At 34.5% G+C, this 18,617-nt stretch overlaps 1 protein-coding gene across 3 annotated transcripts; it reads left to right on the top strand.

Moving 5' to 3' along the window:
• Window positions 1–1,337: 1,337 nt before the first annotated feature.
• Window positions 1,338–18,373, top strand: LOC107873321 (acyl-coenzyme A thioesterase 13). 3 transcript variants are annotated; one of them, XM_047396103.1, is made up of 4 exons: window positions 1,338–1,713; window positions 16,780–16,926; window positions 17,370–17,554; window positions 18,036–18,373. In XM_047396103.1, exons 1-3 carry the CDS (start codon window positions 1,543–1,545, stop codon window positions 17,511–17,513), a joined length of 462 nt encoding a protein of 153 aa, XP_047252059.1. In that variant the 5' UTR covers window positions 1,338–1,542; the 3' UTR covers window positions 17,514–17,554; window positions 18,036–18,373. The 3 variants fall into 3 exon arrangements, with proteins under 3 accessions (XP_047252059.1, XP_016575621.1, XP_016575613.1); XM_016720135.2 differs by having other exon boundaries at window positions 1,349–1,773; XM_016720127.2 differs by lacking the exon at window positions 1,338–1,713 and adding an exon at window positions 3,991–4,324.
• The last annotated feature ends 244 nt before the right edge of the window (window positions 18,374–18,617 follow it).

Raw genomic sequence — 18,617 nt, 5'->3', positions numbered from 1 at the left:
GTCATTTTGTCTTTTTGATATTGTTCAACTTATTAAATTTGCATATGAATTTAGACGAATGTTGACGTTAATTAAGATAATGTAATTAATGAATTCAAATGTGTTTGACAATGTATTGGTGTTGAAATATTATAAATTCATCGTAGAATTATGTACTTTATATAATAATATGTTAGAAGTGCGAATGAATTGTCTTATCTTTTAATATAAATGCATCCTGGCTAGTGCAACGGTAACTCAGAATCTTGTGGTGGTAGAACTATAAATCTCTTTTGTGGTTTAAAATTAGTCTACCTCTTTTATTTTAATTTTTAACTTGCTTATTATTAATAGAAAAAAATTATAATTTGATTAATTTACCTTAATTTTAAGACATAAAGATTTTAAATTTTCAGAAAAAGTCCTAAATATAAAATTCAATCTAAAAGTTTGAAAATAAAACTTGAAAATCCCAACCAAAAATTCAACAAAATCTAGGTTTTGATTTTTTTCAAAGCTTCGGTAGGTTGCAATAGAAAAAAATAATGCATTTATTTAATTTTATATATTATTTATTACTTCGACTCTACGTTTCAAAATAGTTGATCTTGTTGACTTGACACTACCCTTAACAAAAAATTTAATAGGTCTTAATTATATTTTGAAAATACAAATTTGAACAAATAAACTTTATTTAGTCATTCAGTGATATGAGTAATATTGAAAGAACATAATAATATTTTCTTATTTTCATAAAAGGAATAACTTATAAATAAATATTTTTAGAAAGAGTGTCAACTAATTCAAAATGAAGAGGGTAAATGCATGTATTGTCTTTTGATTATGTTTCTAAATAAATATTTTTACCGTAATCTTCCTAATATATCCTTACATTATTAATATTTAACTCTTTTATTTTAAATCTAATCAATGTCAACGTAAAGTGGTATAAATTTTATTTAGGGGAAAGTTGGTAAGAATACATTTAATTTTCTAGAAATTTTCTAGGAGTTTGTAGTTTATTATAGGGTTATAACAAATCTAAAACATGCACTTATTTAGGAATAGAAGAAGTATACACTTTTTCAATCTATATATAATCAATGCAACACTCTATTTCGTATTATGCTATGTATAACATGAAAAATTATGATATCAGCAATATAAAAGATTTTAATGCATAGAGTATGATTAAACACACAATTATCCCTTAAAATTCTTTTTCCACATTCTTTCTATGATATTTGTGAAGAATATTATGCAATATATATTATTTTCAACACACCTCATCAAAATACTACCTAAAAAATAATGTCAACATAAAACTAACAATATTATTAATACAGTCGTTATTCTACCAAGCTACCCTAGTTGTTATGGAATGAACTGTGAGCCTTGGACTAAATCCGATCAACTTAGCAAACTTAAAGGGCTAGTAATGCCCATGGTTATATATACAGAGGCACCAAATTAGAGCTACCCCTATATTTAAAGGACTATATTGGTATTCTTCTCACATTAAAGATTGCTCTCCCAACAACAACAGCACTGGAAAACAAAGAAATGGCTGAACATGTAGAGAGCAAAAACACAGTTATCTCCGAAAAATTGTCTGCAGATTCAATTTCTAAGACGAATGGATTCCTTAAAAGCATAGGGGTTTTCAACTTTGACTTTCCTGACCAATATGAAACCAAAGACTCTTTTTCTGAACTCACACGTGGCTTCCTCAAGGTCCAACACATCCACCCTGGCAAGATTTCTTGTATTATCTCTGTCAAGCCTCCTATCTTGGTAAATTATTGAGTTCTTACTGTTAGGGTTTTGTTATAATGTGTTATTTGGTTGAAAAGATTTGAGTCCTTTTTTTTTTAATTTTGTTTGGTTCCCACTTTCTTGGAATACGCCAGATGTTTGTCTGATTGCTAGATGTATCATCATCATAGATGATACTACGTTGTGTGTCACAATGTTTGATATTTGTAGGAGCAGAAGGTTTGGGCTTGTTGGTGTGTCTTTTTGTTTTTTTACCGTATCTTTTATTCTTGATAGACGTGATCCTATACATTGTCATGTAATCACTATTCATAAATTTTTTAATTTAATTTTTATTTTTATTTGGCATAACGTTTTAAGATTTTTTGAAGTCTCCAAAAATCAAATTAATTGTGTGAGAATTGATAAAATATTTATACCATTCGTTAATCTATAAAAAAAAATACTCCTATAATATTGGAGTATTTTGATTTGAGATATTATTTTTAAAAAAGTTTATGAATATCTTTGAAATATTGTTCTTAACATGGACTGTTTTGATTTGAAATATTTTAATTTGAAAATTAATTTTTGTTGGAATTCAATCCAAAAAAACCAATGGAAGGCTGCTATACGTTTAAGCCAATTTGGTATCATTAAAATAATTATTTCACTAATATTGAAATTTGGCTTTACTTAAATAACATGACACAATTATTAATAAGAGCAATATTAAAAAACTTTATTATCAATTATTATTTCTTAATAAACGTGTCATTTTTGTGATGAATACAATCGAATGAAAAAAGTATTAACAAAATGAAAACTATTATCATGTAGTATTGAATCCTACAAGAAATTGGTAGACAAAAAAAGAAGAAGAGTATTGATTTTGATATTTTTCATCTTTGTTAAAAGAAAATAATCTTTGTTTGTTGGTGTAGATATAAGCACTTAAAATCTTGTAGAAGAAGTAAAACTTTCGATAAAATTACGAGGAAGATATATATGGACTATGGTCATGCATCCTAGTTCCTCCAATGATATAACTCCGGAATCCGGATCTTGTGGTGCTGGGACTAGGATTATGAATATCTTTTTGTGGCTTAATATTTGTTCTAACTCTTTTATTTTAAATTTTTAACTTGTTTATTATTAATAGAAAAAAAATTATAATTTGACTAATTTACCTTCCTTTTCAGACATAAAGCTTTAGACTTTCAGAAAAAGTCCTACATCCCAAATTCAATCTAAAAGTTTTGAAACCAAAAAATTCAACAAAATCAAGATTTCGATTTTTCAGAAAGTTAGCTTTGGTAGGGTGGATTAGGAAGATTAATTATGCATTTAATTTTGTATATTATTTATTACTTCCTTCATTTTAAAATAGTTTATTCTTATAAATTTGATACTTTTTTTAAGAAAAAAATTATTAGGAATTAATTATACTCTGAAAATATAAATTTAAGCAGATACACTTTATTAAGTCATTTAATGATATGAATAATATTATAAAAACATAATAATATTCTCTTGATTTTATAAATAACTAAATTAAAATAAATATTTTTAAAAAACATGTCAATTAATTTGGAACGAAGAAAGTAAGTACATGTTTTGTCTTTGATTATGTTTTTAAATAAATATTTTAATCATAATCTTCCTAGTTTATCCTTGCACCATTAATGTCTAACTCTTTTTTTTAAATCTAATCAATGTTAATTTGAAAAGTGACATAAACTTAATTTAGGATTAAATTGATAAAAATACATTTTATTTTCTAAAAATTTTCCAGCAAGTAGTTTATTATGGGGTTTGACAGATCTAAAAGATGCATTTATTCAGGAACAAAAGGAATACACATTTTTTCAATTTTTGTATAATTAATGCAACACTCTATTTGTATTTTGTAAAACATGACAAATCATGATATTAGTAATGTCGAGGATTTTAATGAATGCATTAGCAGAGCATGATTAAAGATACAATTATCCGTTAAAATCTTTTTCCACATCATTTCTGCAGTATTTGTGAAGGATGTTATGTAATATATATTATTTTTTATATACCTAATCAAACACTACATAAGAAATAATATCAACATAAAACTAGCAATATTATTAATGCCGGCATTAGTCTTATACATTCTACCAAACTATTGTAACTGTAATGGAATGAAGATTCTGGGAGCCTTGGACTAAAACCGATCAACGTACCAAACTTAAAGGGCTACTAATGCCCATGGTTATATATAGAAGTACCAAATTAGAGCTACCCCATATTAAATGGATTATATTGATATTCTTCTCACCTAAAATTGCTCTCCCAACAACAACAGTACTAGAAATCAAACAAAGAAATGGCTGAAAATGTAGAGAGCAAAAACACAGTGATCTCCGAAAAATTGTCTGCAGATTCAATTTCTAAGATGAATGGATTACTTAACAGCGTGGGGGTTTTCAATTTTGACTTTCCTGACCAATATGAAACCAAAGACTCTTTTTCTGAACTCACACGTGGTTACCTCAAGGTCCAACACATCCACCCTGGCAAGATTTCTTGTATTATCTCTGTCAAGCCTCCTATCATGGTAAATTATTGAGTTTTTAATGTTGGTTTTTTGTTATAATGTGTTTTTTGGTTGAAAGATCGAGTCTTTTTAAATTTTGTTTGGTTTCCACTTTCTTGGAATTTGCCGGATGTTTGTGTGATTGCCGCCTCCATTCACTTTTACTATGTCATATTTGGATTTGGTACAGGAAATTGTTGGGAAAAGCAAAATAATCTCGCCCAGGATAATATATCCACACAAATAGCAATAACAAGAGAGTAACAACGACACCAAATATTATAGCGGGTAAATAAAATACCCAATGGAGTAATATAATAATACTGATTACAACTTGACAGTGTCAAAAGACTACTACTCTTTATAAACGAAACAACACTCCTTTTATTTCTCACAACTCACAGACTATAAAATATCTGCGGATTACTTTTATTCTCTCTATTGCTCTCTCAATTTTGGTGTACTGAAGAGAGGTGGAGCTATCTCTAGTTGTAAGTAGAAAACAAACCTGCATTGATGTTATCAATGACATCAACACACTACTCTGCCAACCAAATTTGATAAGAAAACAAATTGCATGCAGTAATGTTGGACTAGCCAACAAAATTTAACAAACAAAAATTCAGTAATTTTAGACTAATCTTTAACCAACAGAATTTGACAAAGAATGCATGAATAATGGGGCTGGACCCCACAAATCTCTCCCTTAATTTTTATTTTTCTTCTTCATTCCAAGACTTGATCTCAATCTCTGAAAGTCTTCAAACTTGAAAGGCTTTGTGAAAATATCTGTTACTTGATCATGGGATTTCACGTACTTGAGATCTACCTCTTTCTTGGTAATTTCTCTGATGAATGATACCTTGTATCTATGTGCTTATTTCGATCATGATATATTGGATTCTTGGAAAGAGCATGTGCTGACTTGTTATCAACACAAATCATCGTGGCTGCAGTCTGTGGTAAGTTAAGCTCCTTCAATAATCTTCTCAACCAAATGGCATGGCACGTACATAACGTTGCTGCCACATATTCAGCTTCGCACGTTGAGAGAGTAACAATGATTTGTTTCTTTGAACTCCTAGAAACAACACAATCACCCAAGAAAAACACAAAACCTGATGTGCTTTTTCTATCATTCATATCTCCCGCATAATCGCTATCACAAAATCCCACAAGGTTAAAATCATCAGAAGAAGAATAAAATAGTCCAAGGTCTACCTTACCTTTTAGGTAACGAAGAATTCTTCTAGTAATTTTCAAGTGAGTGGAGGTAGGAGCTTCCATGAATCGACTTACAACTCCAACTGCAAAAAGTATATCTGGTCTCGTACAGGTCAAGTACCTCAGACTTCCCACGAGACTTTTGAAATGAGTGGAGTCTACTTTTTCACTATTATCAAACTTTGATAATTTTGTTCCACTTTCCATTGGGGTGTTCACAGGATTGCAATCAAATATGTTGAATTTCTTCAAAATCTCCTTTGTATAGGTTTTTTGAGATATGAAGATGCCTTTCTCTATTTGCTCAACTTCTAGGCCCAAGTAATATGACATGAGACCTATGGCCGTCATCTCAAATTCAAGGGACATAGTTTTCTTGAAAGCTTCAAACAAACATGGATTATTACCCTTCAGAATAAGATCATCAACATAAAGACAAACAATCATAACATCTCCATTAGTATGAACTTTAATGTAGAGAGCATATTCATGGAGACAACGAGTAAACCCATTTTCTTGAAAATACTTGATATTGCGACTGTTCCACGCTTGTGGAGCTTGCTTAAATCCATATAAAGTTTTTCTCAATTTCAACACTTTATCTTCGTGATTCTTGACCACAAAGTCCAATGGTTGTTCAACATAGGCTTCTTCTTCTAGCTATCCATTGAAAAATGCCGACTTGACATCTAGTTGATGGATTTTCCACTTCATTTGTACCACCAAAAAGATCAGCAGATGTATTGTCTCTATGCGGGCATCAAGTGCATAGACTTCTTCATAGTCAATGCCTTGTCTTTGCTTGTAGCCTTTAGCTACGAGTCTTGCCTTGTATCTCTCTACCTTTCCATGAGCATTCTTCTTTGCCTTGTATTCCCATTTGACTCCAATTGCTTGATGATCTTTAGGAGGAGTTGTTAACTCCCAAGTGTTGTTCTTTTTTATCGACTGAATTTCTTCCTCCATGGCTTGTCTCCACCTTTTGTCTGTAACAGCTTCATCAAAATTCATTGGTTCACTGTCAGCATAGAGACAACACAAAAAATCAAAATTAGTAACTTCTTCTGTGTCATCATAGAGTTCCTGGATGCTCCTCATCCTCTGTGGCCTTTCACTTGAACTCTGATCTTGAGAAGAAGGAGATGCAACATTTTTTGGTAGGGTTGCATCCTGTGCAGGTGCCATGGTATCCTGCTCTTCATCTCCGAAGTATGGAAGAAAATCATATGTTCTTTCTTTTTGAGCCTCCTGGCCTTCCCAATTCCATGACGCTTCTTCATCAAATTCAACATCACGACTAAGCACCACTTTTTTGTTGCTTGGATTGTATAACTTGTAGCCTTTTGAACTAGTGTCATACCCAATTAACACATACCTGACGCTTCGATCATCAAGTTTAGCTCTCCTTTGATATGGAACATGAGCATAGGCTATGACTCCCAAAATTTCTCAAGTGCTCGACACTCGGCTTTCTTCCGCTCCATGCTTCTTGAGGTGTTTGATCTTTCACATTTCTTGTTGGAGACCTGTTGCTTAAATAAACTGCACATGAAACAGCCTCGGCCCAAAATCCTTTTGGCATATTTTTAGCTTTCAACATACATCTTGCCGTATTAAAAATTGTTCTATTCTTTCTTTCTGCAACTCTATTTTGTTGGGGCGAGTAAAGTACCGTTAGAGGGCGACGAATTCCATGAGACTGACAAAAGTCATTAATTCTTTTGAAGTGAATTCGCCTCTTCTATCGGACGACTTTTATTTCATAGCCGCTCTCCTTTTCTACAAGTGCTTTGAAATTTTTAAAGGCAACAAAAGCTTCTGATTTTTGCTTCAAGAAATATATCCAAGTCTTTCTATTGAAATCATCAATAAAGAGTAAGAAATATTTACATTTACGAAAAGAAGGTGGATCGATTGGACCACACACATCGGTGTGAACAAGCTGAAGTGGATTAATTTCCCTTGACGTGGTTTCTTTTGGAAAACTCATCCTTGCATGTTTTCCAAGAAGACAAGCTTCACACAGTTGATTGGGATGATTGATTGATGGAATTCCATCAACCATGTTCTTGTCTCCCATTGATTTGAGGGCTTCAAAGTCCAAATGTCCAAATCGCATGTGCCAACACCATGGCTGATCTTGCACATTAGGCTTCAAACACTTTGCATTAATGGTCTTAAGATTCAAAGGAAATAATCTATTTTTTGCCATATGCACTTTGGCAATTAAATTATTACTTGAATCTCTAAGCCAAAGATACATATTTTTCATATGAATATCATATCCTTTTTCAAGAAGTTGGCCCAAACTCAAAATATTACTTTTAATTTTTGGCACATTGTAAACCTCATTGATCAATTTGTGATCACTATTTTTACAGGATATCAAAATAGTACCTATACCTTCAATTTGAATCTTTGAGGTATCTCCAAAAGACACATTACCTCTCATCGTCTTCTTGATCTACACAAACTTGTCTTCGTATCCACACATGATTACTTGCTCCATTATCAAGATATCATGAACTGTAATAATCTGTATCATCTTCTGTGAGTGCCATTAATAATGTTGACTCATCTTCTTCTTTGTTATTGTCATCAAGGTTAGCGTTTTCTTCAACATTACTACGACATTCCCAAGAGTAATGTCCAAATTTATGACAGTTTTAGCATTTAATTTTAGATTTGTCATACCTCATTTCATTAGTACCTTGATAAGCTCCACGTCCTCTTCCTCCTTGTTGTCCACGACCACGACCTCTGAATGTTTGATGGTTTTTATCTTCATTGTTGAATTTATTGATACAACTCCTTCCTCTTCCACGACCTCCACGGCAGCCACGGCCTTGCCATTGTCCATTTCCTTTGTAACTTTTCTCACCTCCAAAATCTTTGAAGGATGCCTGAGTTTTAAGAAGTTGCTCCAGTAGCTCTTCTTTTCTTCTTTTCATTTTTTCTTCGTGGCTTGTAAAGAACCTTCCAATTGCAATACTGTCATAGAGTCTAAATCCTTAGACTCCTCAATAGCACACACCACATAATCAAATTTGGGTGTTAAAGAGAGAAGGATCTTTTCTATCACACGCACATCATCTACTTCCTCCTCGTACCTTCTTAGTTGATTCACAACTGCCATCACTCTTGAACAAAAATCCAAAATGGATTTGGATTCTTTCATTTTTAAAACTTCAAAATCAGCCCTTAGAGTTTATAGTTTTACCTTATTTACCTTATAACTCCTTGGAGAGAATTTTGTAAAATCTCCCAAGCTTCCTTCGAGGTGGTTGCATCAACGACCTTTTCAAACATACCATCATCCAGACATTGGTGGATGAGAGTGAGGGCCTGTTGATCTTTCTTCCTTGTCTTAATCAAGACATCTTTTTCATTTTGAGAGTCTTCTTATTGGCGGGTTTTGTATACCCTTTGTCTACAATGTCCCAAACATCTTGAAAACCAAGAATGACTTTCATCTGTAGGCACCATTTTTCATAATTTTCTTTTGTAAGATGGGTTTACTGGAAAGACAGTGGACATAGGTTTGAATTTGAGATGACGGACATAGGTCACATGTCATATTACTTGGGCCTAAAAGTTAAGCAAATGGAGGAAAACATCTTCATATCTCAAGAAAGCAATACAGAGGAGATTTTGAAGAAATTCAACATATTTGATTGCAATCCTGTGAACACCCCAATGGAAAGTGGAACAAAATCATCAAAGTTTGATAATAGTGAAAAAGTGGACTCCACTCTTTTCAAAAGTCTCGTGGGAAGTCTGAGGTACTTGACCTGTATGAGACCAGATATACTTTTTGCAGTTGGAGTAGTAAGTCGATTCATGGAAGCTCCTACCTCCACTCACTTGAAAGTTGCTAGAAGAATTCTTCGTTACCTAAAAGGTACGATAGACCTTGGACTATTTTATTCTTCTTCTAATGATTTTAACCTTGTGGGATTTTGTGATAGCGATTATGCTGGAGATGTGGATGATAGGAAAAACACATCATGTTTGTGTTTTTCTTGGGTGATTGTGTTGTATCTTGGAGCTCAAATAAACAAATCATTGTTACTCTCTCAACGTGCGAAGCTGAATATGTGATAGCAACGTCATGTATGTGCCATGCCATTTGGTTGAGAAGATTATTGAAGGAGCTTAACTTACCACAGACTGCAGCAACGATGCTCTGTGTTGATAACAAGTCAGCACAGGCTTTTTCCAAGAATTCAGTATATCACGATCGAAGTAAGCACATAGATACAAGGTATCACTTCATCAGAGAATGCATTGCCAAGAAAGAGGTAGATCTCAAGTGCCATTATTGAAAATGAAGCAATGTTGAATGAAGTCACTACATACGATAGGTACAAAATTTATGCCATAAAAGGAGCACCTCAGCTCATTTGTTCTATACACCAAAACAAGAGAGAAAAACAATGGAGAGCAGTGAGGTATTCCACAGACTGATAAAAATAGTTTGTGAGAGAAAAATTATAGTGAGCGATATTTTAGTAAGGTGGGAGTCAAAAAAGGGTTAAAATACTTGTCAATGCGACTATTCCACGCTCGTGGAGCTTTCTTCAATCTATATAAAGCTTTTTTCAATTTCAACACTTCATCTTCGTGATTCTCTAGTTCAAAAGGCTACAAGTTATACAATCCAAGCAACAACATGGAATTGATGTTGAATTTGATGAAGAAGCTTCATGGAATTGAGAAGGCCAGGAGGCTCAGAAAGAAAGAACATATGATTTTCTTCCATACTTTGGAAATGAAGAAGAGCAGGATACCATGGCACCTGCACAAGATGCAACCCTATCAAAAAATGTTGCATCTCCTTCTTCTCAAGATCAGAGTTCAAGTAAAAGGCTACAGAGGATGAGGAGTATCCAGGAACTTTATGATGACAGAAGAAGTTACTAATTTTGATTTTTTGTGTTGTCTCTATGCTGACAGTGAACTAATGAATTTTGATGAAGCTATTACAGGCAAAAGGTGGAGACAAGCCATAGAGGAAGAAATTCAGTCGATAAAAAAGAACTTAACAACTCTTCTTAAAGATCATCAAGCAATTGGAGTCAAATGGATATACAAGACAAAGAAGAATGCTCATGGAAAGGTAGAGAGATACAAGGCAAGACTCGTAGCTAAAGGCTACAAGCAAAGACATGGCATTGACTATGAAGAAGTCTATGCATCTGTTGCCCGCATGGAGATGATACGTCTGCTGATCTCTTTGGCGGCACAAATGAAGTGGAAAATCCATCAACTAGATGTCAAGTCTGCATTTTGAATGGATATCTTGAAGAAGTCTATGTTGAACAACAATTGGGCTTTGTGGTCAAGAATCACGAAGATAAAGTGTTGAAATTGAAAAAAGCTTTATATGGATTGAAGCAAGCTCCACGAGCGTGGAATAGTCGCATTGACAAGTATTTTCAAGAAAATGAGTTTACTTGTTGTCTCCATGAATATGCTCTTTACATTAAAGTTCATACTAATGGAGATGTTATGATTGTTTGTCTTTATGTTGATGATCTTATTCTAACGGGTAATAATCCATGTTTGTTTGAAGCTTTCAAGAAAACTATATCCTTTGAATTTGAGATGACGGACATAGGTCTCATGTCATATTACTTGGGCCTAGAAGTTAAGCAAATGGAGGAAGGCATCTTCATATCTCAAGGAGAAAATGGTCAAAAGCACCCCCAACCTTTACCCCAAATCCCAACTACACACTTATATTTTGCGGGGGGTTCTATGACCCCTGAACTATTTTAAAGTGGAATTATTATCCCCTGAACGTTGACATGGCAAGAGTGTGTTTCACTCTCTTTAAAGAGAGTGAGAAAGAATTTTTTTTATGAAAATTTTATTTTTAATATTTTTTATACAAATAATTTTAATTATTACTTTTCTTATTCATTTTCTCATGTCTTCTTTTTTTTTTTTTTAGAACAAAAATTCAAGAACTTATTAATGGAGTTCCTCATCTTCCTCATCTCCAATTTTATTTTCTCATCTTTCTTGCACTCATTAATGGCGAGGACTCATTAATGGTATTTTCTGATAATTTGAAAAATGTTATTACCGAAAACAAGAAACACTTGAACTAAGGAAACAAGAAGATTTCTCCGATTAATGAATTCTTGAATGAGGAAGATGAGGAACTCCGATTCAAAAACCTTGAAAAAATTCAAGAACTCCGATTCTCTTTTTTTGCTCAAGATCCGCCATTAATGGCGAGCTCAAAGCTTTGAATTTCCACAATGCCGTATATAATTTTCGACATAACCCACAATGTCATATATAATTTCCAAACCATTTCTCCGATTTTCTCTATTTTTGCTCAAGATCCGCCATTAATGGCGAGCTCAAAGCTTTGAATTTCCACAATGCCATATATAATTTCAACATAACCCACAATGTTATATATAATTTCCAACCCATTTCTCCGATTTTCTCTTTTTTTGCTCAAGGTCCGTCATTAAAGAATTCATTAATTGGAGAATAAACTAGTGTTCGATAGAGGGACTTTCGAATGAATGACCCGCTTGTCATTAATCCGATTTTCCTGATCTTGGGACTTTCCCAAGAATTCATTAATTCGCCATTTTTTTCCCCAAGAATTCTATCTTTGACCCAAGAAGATGAAATTGAGTTGAAGAAGAAAATGGAGTAAAATGGGAAATGGGGAAGAAGAAAGGAAATAATAAAGTTAAATAATTATTTTTTTTTAGAGTAAAATAATAAAAAAATGACGTGGCAGCGCGTGCATCACGCCACATCCCAAATGACTGGTTGTCAATTTTCGGGGGTTAATAATTTCACTTTAAAATAGTTCAGGGGGTCATAGAACCCCCGCAAAGTATAAGTGTGTAGTTGGGATTTGGGGTAAAGGTTGGGGGAAGCTATACAAAGGAGATTTTGATGAAATTCAACATGATTGAAATCGTGTGAACACCCTAATGGAAAGTGGCACAAAATTATCAAAGTTTGATAATGGTGAAAAAGTGGACTCCACTCTTTTCAAAAGTCTCGTGGGAAGTATGAGGTACTTGATTTGTATGAGGCCAGATATACTTTTTGCAGTTGGAGTTGTAAGTCGATTCATCTCCTACCTCCACTCACTTGAAAGTTACTAGAAGAATTCTTCGTTACCTAAAAGGTATGATAGACCTTGGACTATTTTATTCTTCTTCTGATGATTTTAACCTTGTGGGATTTTGTGATAGCGATTATGCGGGAGATGCGGATGACAGGAAAAGCACATCAGGTTTTGTGTTTTTGTTGGGTGATTGTGTTGTTTCTTGGAGTTCAAAGAAACAGACCATTGTTACTTTCTCAACTTGCGAAGCTGAATATGTGGCAGCAACGTCATGTACGTGCCATGCCATTTAGTTGAGAAGATTATTGAAGGAGCTTAACTTACCACAGACTGCAGCCATGATGATTTGTGTTGATAACAAATCAGCACAGGCTCTTTCCAAGAATCCAGTATATCATGATCGAAGTAAGCACATAGATACAAGGTATCACTTCATCAGAGAATGCATTGCCAAGAAAGAGTTAGATCTCAAGAACGTGAAATCTCATGGTCAAGTTGCAGATATTTTCACAAAGCCTCTCAAGTTTGAAGACTTTCAGAGATTGAGATCAAGTCTTGAAATGAAGAAGAAAAATCAAAATTAAGGGAGAGATTTGTGGGGTCCAGCCCTATCATTCATGCATTCTTTGTCAAATTCTGTTGGCTAGAGATTAGTCTAAAATTATTGCATTTTTGTTTGTCAAATTTTGTTGGCTAGTCCAACATTACTGCATGCAATTTGTTTTCTTGTCAAATTTGGTTTGCAGAGTAGTGTGTTGATGTTATTGATGACATCAACGTAGGTTTGTTTTCTTCTTATAAATAGAGGTGGTTTTCTGCTTATAAATAGAGGCAGCTCCACCTCTCTTTAGTACACCAAAATTGAGAGAGAAAAGAGAGTAAACCACAAATATTCTATAGTCTGTGAGATAATAGTGTGGGAGTAATATTGTAGTGAGTTAAGAGAAATAAAAGGATAGTTGTTTCGTTTATAAAGAATAGTAGTCTTTTGATACTCCAAGTTGTAATCAGTATTATTGTATTACTCTATTGGATATTTTATTTACCCTGTTATAATATTTGGTGTAGTTGTTACTCTCTTGTTATTGCTATTTGTGTGGATATTATCCTGAGTGGGATTATTTTGTTTTTTCCAACAACGCGACATGATTATTTTACCATACTATTAATGATGTTTAGTTTTAGGTTTTTGATAAATGATTTGGAGAATAAGTAATTAATGTTAAAAGGGTAAAACATGAAAAAAAATTGTCTTTTTCTAGATATATTAAAAGTAATAAGTGAAGGTGAAAATCTATTTTTAGAATAGTGGACAATAAAAAGTGATCAGAAGAAGTATTTGGTTGAAAAGCTTCAGTCTTTCTTGAATTTTGTTTGGTTCCCATTTTCTTAGAATATGCTAGATGTTTGCGTTTATGTTATTTGGTTGAAAAGATTCAGTCTTTCTTGAGGTCCCATTTTCTTAGAATATGCTAGATGTTTGCGTGTATGTGATTTGGTTGAAAAGTTTCAGTCTTTCTTGAGGTCCCATTTTCTTGGAATATGCCAGATGTTTGTGTTATATATTGTTTAAGCTTTTGAGATCCTTCTCCTTTTTGAGATAGCTGTCCACCCAAATGGATTAAACTATAACCATCACATGTATAGTATGTGGATACAACAACAACAAACCCAGTGTATTCCCACTTAGTGGGGTCTGGGGGGGGTAAGATGTACGCAGTCCATACCTCTACCTCTGATGAAGTAGAAAGGCTGTTTCCGAAAGACCCCCGGCTCAAGTCACGAGATATCACACAAACACATAGATAGCACAGAAGCAGATGACGTAACATAGATACGGCACCCATAAGGAATATAAAACAGAGTAAAGCAGGAATGCAGGAATATAAAGCAGAGGAAAGCACACATATTCGTAATAAACATGGAACACGGGACACGGACATTGAATACGGAATCATAACAGGAGTACACCCCCGCCAATTAATTCCCTACACTAGCGACCCGAACTGGCCCTAATCCTCTGCCGTAATTCGCATCTTCCAGACCTTCCTATCTAGGGTCATGTCCTCGGTGAGCTGTAACTGTTCCATGTCCCGCCTAATCACCTCACCCCAGTACTTCTTCGGTCTACCCCTACCCCGTCTAAAACCATCCAACGCTAGCCTCTCACATCTACGGACCGGGGCATCCATGCCCCTCCTCTTCACGTGTCCGAACCATCTCAATCGTGCTTCCCGCATCTTACACTCCACTGAAGTCACACCAACCTTCTCCCGGATAGTCTCATTCCGAACTCTATCCCCTCGGGTCAGTCCACACATCCAGCGCAACATCCGCATTTCTGCCACCTTCATTCTGTGGATGATTGTGTATAATATATGTATACCAGCTAGAAAAGTAAATACTCTAAATTTGCCTGGCTATTCAGGTAAAGATCCCTTTTAGATTCCTGGGTTGAATAGGGAAAAGAATTTCACTATTATTCATCCTAAAAGTTTATTGCTAGGAGTATCATTTTGTGCGTTTTGAGAGTCATTTGACGATGAATTATTTTGAATGGCTTTCTTGTTTTATTGGACTGAAAGGCTTTGGGATACTACTACTTAGCTTTAGAAGACAACAGAGTGTAAACAAACAATCAATGTAGGTGATAATACCTTGATCGCATTGTTGTCATGAGCCTTTTAGTCTAGTAAGATAAGTTTGCAATTTAGAGGGACCTCTATCATTAGAAAACTCAATTTGTCCTAAAATGACTGGTTTTAAAATGACTAATTATTCTTCAGCATTGGAATGACATTAACCTCAATGGAGCGGATAGATCATAGAGGATTCATACCACTGATCCTAGCTAGTTTTGGATTGTGGCCTAATTAATTGATTGAAGGATGATGAAATTTCGTGTTCCTCAATTCCTAAATATTGTTATTAGATCATAAATTTATGGAGAAAAAAGTCCCCTAAGTGTGGAAACTTAGGGGATTGAGGTGTGGTTGTTTGATTGATTTAAGCGTGGAAAACAGTTATTGATAGAACTAAAAGTTTTATTTTGTGGTGGGTGGGCAGCAGCACCTATTATATGCTGACATTACTATGCCAGTGTCCTGATTTAGAAGGTTAGATTCAGAAAGATGATTTAAGTTAATGAGATCCCAGTTTTCTCAAAAAGGTATATTAGAATACCAGGTCTTTCCATAAGCTTGAGCAACTCTGAGAAGTCATTGCTTACATGGACAAGTTGGTTTCTATTCAATGGCTTGAAAAAATTAATACATTCTGCATATCTAAGCATCTGGGCTCATTTTGTTTCACTTTTTTGTGGATAGTTGGAGGTGTAAAGGGAGTGTTTAGGGGACAAATATCATTTTGAGGGATATTTAAGTAAGACTGAAGGAGATGGTTGAAGTTGAGATTCTCTGGACTTGGATTTTAGATGTCAGACATCTGCATTTATTTAGCGGGACGTTGATATTGTTATGGATTTGATGTATTCTCAATTGTGAAATGTCTATTTGATCTATTCCATCAAATGGACTTTTACACATTAACCTTGGAATTGAAACAACTGATTTTATTCCACTCAGTGTGCCGAGTCAGAAATATAAGAATTACCTGTACTTTATAGCATTGCCAGCCAAAAAAAAAATACAAATATGAATGCACAGGGGGGGGGGGGGGGGGGGGGGGAGGATATTCAAGCTGAAAAGGAATTGAGTCGAACCATTTCCATCGTTTATTATACTTGACATCTCTTATTTCTGCTATTTCTTCTTGTTTCATGCATTATTACGACTTTGATTATTATTCTTTGTCTTGAGGGTATACTGGAAACAACCTCTCTACTTCTCCTTCTCCGGAGGTAGTGGTATGGACTGCGTACATTTCACCCTCCCCAAACCCCACTATGTGGGAATACACTAGGTTTGTTGTTGTATTATACTTGACATCTCTATCCGACCTTCTTCACGATCCATGTGTGTGCTTTCTACATCGTCCAGTGCTGCAGATTTTTTTTTCAGGAACTATCAACTTCCAAGTTGCATTGTATTCAATTGCATCAAGTGTATACTATTTTCTCTTCGCTTTATAGCTGTTTCTGGTGAAATGAGTGTTGGAACAAATCATTTTACTTATTTCCTTGCAGAATGTCTATGGTTCACTGCACGGAGGAGCGGTCGGAGCTGTAGCAGAAAGGGTAGCAATTGCCTGTGCCCGAACTATTGTGGGAAAGGATAAGGAGCTCTTTCTTGGAGAATTAAGCATATCTTATCTCTCTGGTACCACTCAAAATGTGAGTCTTTTAAGGCATTTTTTTGGTCTTCTCAGCATTCTGTGTGTTAATGCACTACTGTCAAGATTTGGGCGGTCTTCCTTTTTCTTTTCACATGCTACAGTGCTGAGTGTGTGAATCCTTACAGTTTTGTAAATACTGCATAGATGTTTTCTGTTTCACAGCAGAAATGGTGAATCCATGTGGAGTAATAAAATGAGAACAACACAGAATTGGCCTAGACCTACAAAGTAGGAACACAGCTCTTCACAAAATAGTAGGAACACAGATTTCATGAGGAATTCTCTTGTTTTAACCATGCTAGTTTGTTTACTGTGGTATAAAAATATATTTGTTAACACGATAAATTAGCTATTTTTCTGCAATGTTTATGTCTTGAGGTACAAAACTTAGCCTGCCTTTTCACTAATTTATTTCTCTTTTTGGATTGGGGGTACTCACAGGCCGAAGTAATTGTTAACGCATCCATTGTTCGAAGTGGAAGAAACCTGACTGTAGTTGCAATGGATTTTAGACTAAAGGATTCTGAGAAACTGAGTTACATCTCTCGTGCAACATTCTATCACATGCCTGTTGCAAGTTTATGACCTAGACCTGGTTCAACACATTAAGCCAAGACATCATGCTGGTATGTATATCAGTTCATCATCCTGAAAACTTCTGTGGCCTCTCTAGGTGTGCATGCTGCCTCATATTTGAGTTCATCAGGTTACAATTATCACTTTCCAGGAAGTTGATAATGCATCCAATTTCTTCTCGTTCTGAGGTTTGGAACAAAATAAACATACTAAATTTAAAATGTTTATAAAGTACTTTTTGAGGGGCTTTGTCAAATTTAAGCACACTACATTTCTCAGTTACTCCAATAAACTTCTTCAATCATCTTGGTTCCCGATGTATTAACGTGCATCAGTTCCAAAACTTATGCTCCCTGTGCAATTGTTTACTTGGTACTATTTGTATTCTGGTGTTCAACTACCCTTTCAACACCTTTAAATCATTCTATATTCTGTAATTGACAAAAGTAATGTCTTATCTATTTAACATTTTTCACTCGCATGTACTTTTAAATATAAATAACTAAGCAAAATTTCTTTGTCGACAAACAGGTTGAAAGACCAGATAAGTCGCAATGTTGGTAGGCTTACAGAGCTTCACAACTTTATCGGAATCAGGAGAAGTTCAGCTGTGTTGCTGGAGCAAAGATTTGTTTCCCTATCAGCAGTGCTTAGAAACGTTTGTGTGAATAAAGTAGTCTGGCTTTCTGCCAAATAGTGATATTCTGTTGGCATCATAGTCCTGTTACAAACTCAGTAATGCAATAACTCCTGTTTAGAAATGAGATCGAAAGCCAATCCATTAGTCCAAGACAGTTTTAGCAAACATCATGTACTTGTTGATGCCTTTGTTTACAAAATATAATTGGTGAAGATGCCTTTGGCGCCAATGCAATTGCTCCACAAACATCATGAATTTGTTTGAAACTATCTGTGCTTGTGCTTAAAGACTAATGGCGTTTCTCTTCGTTTCCAACTCGGCAGTCTCCTTCCCACCGGGTCATTTGCACTTCCTGTTTTGTGTTGCCTTCAATTTTTGCCTCTCCAAGACATAATTTTTCCGTGAGGCTTAAGTTTATATTTTTGCATCATAATATCTCACAAGTTATGCCTTGTTCCTTTAAAGAACTTATA

The sequence above is a fragment of the Capsicum annuum genome, chromosome 1 (genome assembly GCF_002878395.1).
Source record: "Capsicum annuum cultivar UCD-10X-F1 chromosome 1, UCD10Xv1.1, whole genome shotgun sequence".
NCBI classification, from domain to species: Eukaryota; Viridiplantae; Streptophyta; class Magnoliopsida; order Solanales; family Solanaceae; genus Capsicum; species Capsicum annuum.
This window is presented reverse-complemented; position numbering and strand designations above follow the sequence as displayed.